This window comes from Sinocyclocheilus rhinocerous, unplaced genomic scaffold (genome assembly GCF_001515625.1).
Source record: "Sinocyclocheilus rhinocerous isolate Xijiao unplaced genomic scaffold, SAMN03320098_v1.1 scaffold463, whole genome shotgun sequence".
NCBI classification, from domain to species: domain Eukaryota; kingdom Metazoa; phylum Chordata; class Actinopteri; order Cypriniformes; family Cyprinidae; genus Sinocyclocheilus; species Sinocyclocheilus rhinocerous.
The window spans coordinates 236300-242377 of record NW_015627535.1 but is presented as its reverse complement, the minus strand read 5'-3'; the positions used below and the strand labels follow the sequence as shown (position 1 = coordinate 242377).

Below are 6078 nucleotides of genomic sequence, written 5' to 3'. Positions count from 1 at the left end.
TACAAATTCAGGTTTTCGTCACCACCGTCAGATGTGTCACCTCCGTCAGTTGAATATTTTGATAATATTTATGATATTTTATATTTGTTGTGGAATTGTTGGTCACATGTGAAAGTGTAATCTGTCTGCTAACACGAGAATGTGTTTTGAAATGTTAAAAACATCTTGAATGCTGTTAAAGATAAAGTTGAAATTATATTACACAGTCCAAGGTAAAAAAGCACATTTTGTTAAAAAAGAGAAAAGTTGGGAGGTTGTATCAAAGAATAGCTCAGTAGCTTAGTACATATAAGATACATAAATGTAGTTTAATTTGTCTGGGTACAAGGTTTTATTTTTTCAATTTTGCACCCTGTTTTTGTCCCACTTCTCAAGAATGACTGTGCTATCCGTGTTTTTACTGGTGGCTGACATTGACACTGTATAGAGCGAACACATTGTTCTGATATAAGGTAAATCTTTTATCCCTTCATCTCTCCACTTCAATGCTTTTCTCTCTCTCTCTGCCCTCGGAAACACTATAAGCTATGAGTCACCACCTCACAGCGCTGAGCAGATATTGGCTTTTAATTGCCTGACAGTCAGTGAGAAAAGACGTCTAAACAAACCACATCCGCCAAGGGAAAACAGGGCTAATAAATCAAGAGCAGGATTATGGGATACTCTGATGTGGTTTGGTCAGTGTGCTGAGAGATGTGTGTGTGTGTGCGAGTCATTGCCGCCCACCCAAATGTTTCAGACCAGTCCTGATTTGTCATTTAGCAGACGCTTTTGTCCAAAGCGACTTACAAATGAGGACAATAGAAGCAATCAAAACCAACAAAAGAGCAATAATATGGAAGTGTTATATTAGTATATTATTATAGTGTTACATTTCAATTTCACAAAGAAACGTGCAGCATTTTGTCCAAGAAATAATAAAAGGACACATTTAATTTATAATTGGTCTTAAATCTCATTTTGTAAAAGAAACCGTGAATCGAACCGTGAAAGCAAAATCGTATATCGAATCGAATTGCGGAGTTGAGTGAATCGTTACATCCCTAGTCCTGACAGATTTATTCTCATGTGTCAGTTCTTCAGACTTGCTCTGTCTCACTCGTGGAAAACTCTGTAGGACTGACAGGAATTCACAGCTTCACGTATTAAAACAACAGTGATACTCTGACAGGGAACAGGCACGGAGTCAGACAGGATTCAGATGGAGATGGAAGAAATGCAAGAATGTGAACTTGAGGTTTCTTAGTCATGTGAAAAAAGTAAAAACACGTCTGAAGATCAACTAAGCCAGTGATTCCTAACCAGGGGGACGTGTAACCCATCAGGAACAGAATATGTTTGTATATATATATGTGTGTGTGTGTGTGTGTCTGTGTGCAAAATATTACCTGGAAATTTCTTACATGAGCCATGAACCATCATCAAAATTCATGCTGGTCTAAGTTGGTCTTCTACTAGCATCTGTACTATAGCCAAAAAAAAAAACTTGAACACATTATATTGTAAATGATGATAGTAGGTGGATCAACAGCCTTTCAAACATTAATGTGACAATAACAGATCAGGTTGGCACATCTCCTACGCTTGAGAATCCCTTAAACCTGGTGTAAATCTACGTCATTCCTGTTGGAACAGAGGAGGTGTTGGGATCTCACACGATCTCACAGTGTCAGTCAGTCTTCACAGTTTCAATCACAATGCCTGGAGACACTCCTACACCAGCTCATGCAGCACGACAACACACACAAAGCTTTGATCACAGTTTACCAGAGCTGTGGCACTGAACATCAAAAGTTTCTGTAAAACACTATGAACACTGTTTGTCCAACCAATGTGGAAAGAAGGGGAGTAATCAGGAAACAGGTTTGTCATTATTTATGCAATTACACTTAGTGCAATTTAAAGATGCAAGGAGGTACTGAGGCATAATTTACTACAAAAATTACAATTACAAAAAGAACTACAAAACATGCACTGCGGCCTTGTTATCCAGCAAAACCAAAGAGATGTCATGAGAGGAATACAGCTCTTTTTACATCTTTACTTGTATTTATTTCTTCTGAAAGGTGAACCTCTAACCATTAATGTCCTTGCATCCAAAGAACTGAGTCAGATCATTGTGCCAAAGGATTGGAGGAGTTTCTTACACTTTTCTGGGCAGATTCTGTCAAGATCTATCAGATTTAATGAGAAGTGCTTGTGAACTGTGGATTTTCAATATGGGTTCGAGTTCAGGCTTTGCTCTGAAACACTCTTGTCTAGAAAGCACATTTCAGATTTGATCTGAGGTTTTTCAGCTGTAAAGTCAAAACTCTTTTGTAGCTGACACATACCAGAGTGTGCGAACGGTGCAGAGTGGATTTGCATGATTCTGCCTGGAGCGAAGAGCCTTTGTTTGTTGCAAAATCAGCGTTGGTGTTTTATCTTGTTATAAAATTGCACCAGGATGACTTTTTCACTGGAGAAGGTAATATTATGGATAGAAGGCTCATATTTTAGCCAGAGGCAATGGTTTGAAGTTAAAAATGTCTTGATGGATTTGTTTCTTACAAAGATGCAGCTTTTCACTTCAGAAGATGTTAACTGATGGACTGGAGTGGTATGGATTATTTGTGGATTATTGTGATGTTTTTATCAGCTGTTTGGACTCTCATTCTGACGGCACCCATTCACTGCAGAGGATCCATTGGTGAGCAAGTGATGCAATGCTAAATTTCTCCAAATCTGCTATTCCTGAACTATTCCTGTAATCATTACATAAGCTCTGCACAACGGTTTGGCTAACAGTTGAGACTCCCCAGACCACATTAGATTAAACTGAAAGCCTTTAACAGACTCGTACATCGACCGATGAACCTCCTCTGATTTCTCGAATTCAATTTACTGAGATATTCAGTTATGTCATGCAGAAAAGCAGAAGTTTTCAATTTGCTCAGTCACTTAGCATAAAAATCTCTTGAGCGCGGCACTCCGATTTAACCATTCGCACGGTTGTTTGCTGCAGCACATTGTCATGTGGAGAACTGAATTCTTTCAGTTAATGAGTGAAGAGTGTTTCTGTAAAAGTTTTAATTGCATGATCCAAATTTAACATCTTGCCATATTGTGCCTCGAGATGAAAATTATAATGACGGGACATTAACAGAACGTATTCTTGGCATTGCCACACATTATAGGGACCCCATCTGGTTGAGATGTTCTCTCTTATGTGGGACACAATTAAACAGTCTCTTGAGTCTCTCCAATGATTGTTGATCTAGTTTACAAATCTGCTCGGTTCTTAAGTTCAACTTCGTGACTGGCGAAGATCATGGCTTGTTGGCTTGTTTTTCCACACTAGTGTAAGAGTTGCATGTACCAATTTTTACTATCTTTTTTTAAAAGTTTGAATGCCTCAGTCTGAAAAAGAGACTATAATTGTTCAAAATGTTTCCTACTGTGTTTCGCACGAGAAGGTCATATGGGTTTGCAATGAATTTTCATTTTTGGGTGTATGATCACTTAAATCCTCCATCACTGATAATTTCATGGTCTTTAGTTAAATAAACTGAATACACCTTGAGTAAACTAATTATGCTTGAATATAACCAACCTGTAATCCTTGAAACTACTAGAAGATCAAGAGTCTGTTGTCTCCATTACAACTAAAGTGAGAAGGTACATTTAAAGGAATAACTTGCTGCCAAACTGACAACTATTTATTGAGCTTAAAGGGGTCATATGATGTTGCTAAAAAGAACAATTTATTTGGGTTGAACTGTTCTGGAACAGTGTTGTAAATACAACTTAACCACTGATTTCTAGTCGTGTCCTCTTTTGGAAGGCCAAACAAAGTAGTTTCGCTTTCACAACGAAACACAGCGTTACACACGGCGGCCTTGAGTGAGCGGAGACCGGCGGGTTTGCGGCAACCACATGTGACGGCCCTGGGCTGGACTCCGCTTCGTTAACCCAAAAAGCAAATTATGCTCCTTTCGAACTGGTTTTCTTTAAAATACAAATCTTTGTAATCCCAGGCTATCTGTAATCAGAAGCACATTTATAACTGGAATATAATTTCATTTCATTCACATGTGTTTCATAAACACATAATCCTTTATGGATTACAATCCGCCATCAAAATGATACATTTAATTATTCTGGCTGCTGTGAGAAAAGGCTATAAACGATCGGCCACCTGCAGGATCCTCACATGCGATAGCCTATTGCCGGGACAACTTCTTTATGTTTACAGATGTGCCGTAATGAAGCAGTGCCATGCTCGAATTTCCCGCAAAAACCTACCCGTACCACTCAAATTAGAAAACATTATTATAAGATAACCGTTGTGAATCTGGCTAAAGTAAGGCGATAGTTTCGAACACTGACTGGTTATGTACTTGCTCAAATATTGATTTCGGATCATTTTTAACCAAAAAAAGTTACGGGCTGCAGCTTTAAGTTTTTTTTTTCCCTTTGAAATATTAGTTTTAAAATCATTCTGATGGTACACTGACTTCTAATTTCTGTTCCATGCTCCACAAAAACATCTGTTTTGGGAGTATGTAAGTTTGGTGAGTGGGAAAAAACAAAACCATGGTAAACACAAATTAACCATGGTCTTGCTACGCTAACCATAGTTTAACCATGGTATTTATAGTAAAAATGTGGTTATACAAATTGTAGTCAATAGGACATGGTTACTACACTTTTACTATAATAAAACCATAGTTAATTTTCGTAAGGGATTGCGACAGTGAATTCCACTAACTTTACTGTTGGGGGCTCTAAAGGTGCAAAAATACACAAAACTACATACAGTTGTTTTAAGATCCAATGGGAAACAGGTTTCACAAGATCTGTTTATAAGGATTTCTTTAGTCAGGATTAGTCACGGCAGCCCAAAGAAACCACAGCAGTCCCACTGTTTTCCACCCTGCTGTCAGAATCTGTATAATGATGAAAACACGATTGTATTTCTTTTGTCGAATCATTAGAAGAAAGCAGGAATGAGCAAATAGCTGCTTCCTGGGGTGAAAACGATTCTGGGACCTGACAGGGAAAATAACTTTAAATGTAGCCTACTGTTAAATGAGGGACAAACCATGCCTTTTACTGTTAGTAGCTACACTTCAGGTTAAAAAAAAAAAGTAACTGAGCTTTTTTTTTGTTTGTTTAATGAACACCCACTTAACATTCACTAAATATACTGTAAGAAAAATTGTGAAAGTAGTCACTGTATTTTTCATAATTGTTTTAAACAGTTAGGCCTACTTATAAAAATGACATCAAATTTGTCTATTTATATGAATAGAAACGCGTCAGTTGCACTCTAAAAAACAGTGAATTTATTCACATAGACCCTTCACGTACGTTGCACGTAGCTTTCTGTAACTATGGACTGAATTAGCGACACTATAAATAACTTCATTTCTAAGCTACTTGACGATGTTAAAGAGAACTGCAAAATCAATGCAAAAGTAACGTCTTTCATGCATACGTTAAACTGAAGTCAAGTATGCCACGAGAAAGCACTCAAACACCTTCATCATTACATAATCACCTTGTTTGCCCGTGTCTCCGCAGAGCTCCGTTTGATCCAGGGATCCGTATAGTTTCGGGGTGCTGCGCGCTTCCTCCATGCTTTAGCTCCACAACACACTTCAAGTTTGAGCTGGATCAGAATTTCGCTGCTCTGCTCTTCGGCCGGTGAATCAAAGCGCAGTTTGACTGATGGAGGTTTTTAACTCCATGTCCTCTGTGATGCACACAGTGATGCGCGCCCGCACCTGCTGCCGAGGCGGTGAGTGAGTGTGACACATTGTAGTGAAGCTGAATAAAAATAGAAATTAAATATTTAAAAATATATTTTTTTAAATCCCACTAATTATCATTTAGCAATAATTAGCATTATCACAAATTTATGTAAAAGTATATAAATTAAATGCTTGCATATTTTGTTGGCATGTTTTCTGTTAGTTTAAAGGGGTCATATGATGTTGCTAAAAAGAACATTATTTTGTGTATTTGGTGTAATGAAATGTGTTTATGCGGTTTAAAGTTCAAAAAACATTATTTTCCACATACTCTACATTATTG

At 37.7% G+C, this 6078-nt stretch overlaps 1 protein-coding gene across 1 annotated transcript in view; it reads right to left on the bottom strand.

Moving 5' to 3' along the window:
* LOC107728717 (uncharacterized protein C16orf45 homolog) overlaps positions 1-5621 on the bottom strand; it is an 18109-nt gene extending 12488 nt beyond the window's left edge. Inside the window, exon 1 of the mRNA XM_016539007.1 lies at positions 5543-5621. Within this exon, the coding sequence (XP_016394493.1) occupies positions 5543-5621 (79 nt within the window). The remainder of the gene's footprint in view (positions 1-5542) is intronic.
* Positions 5622-6078: the final 457 nt, after the last annotated feature.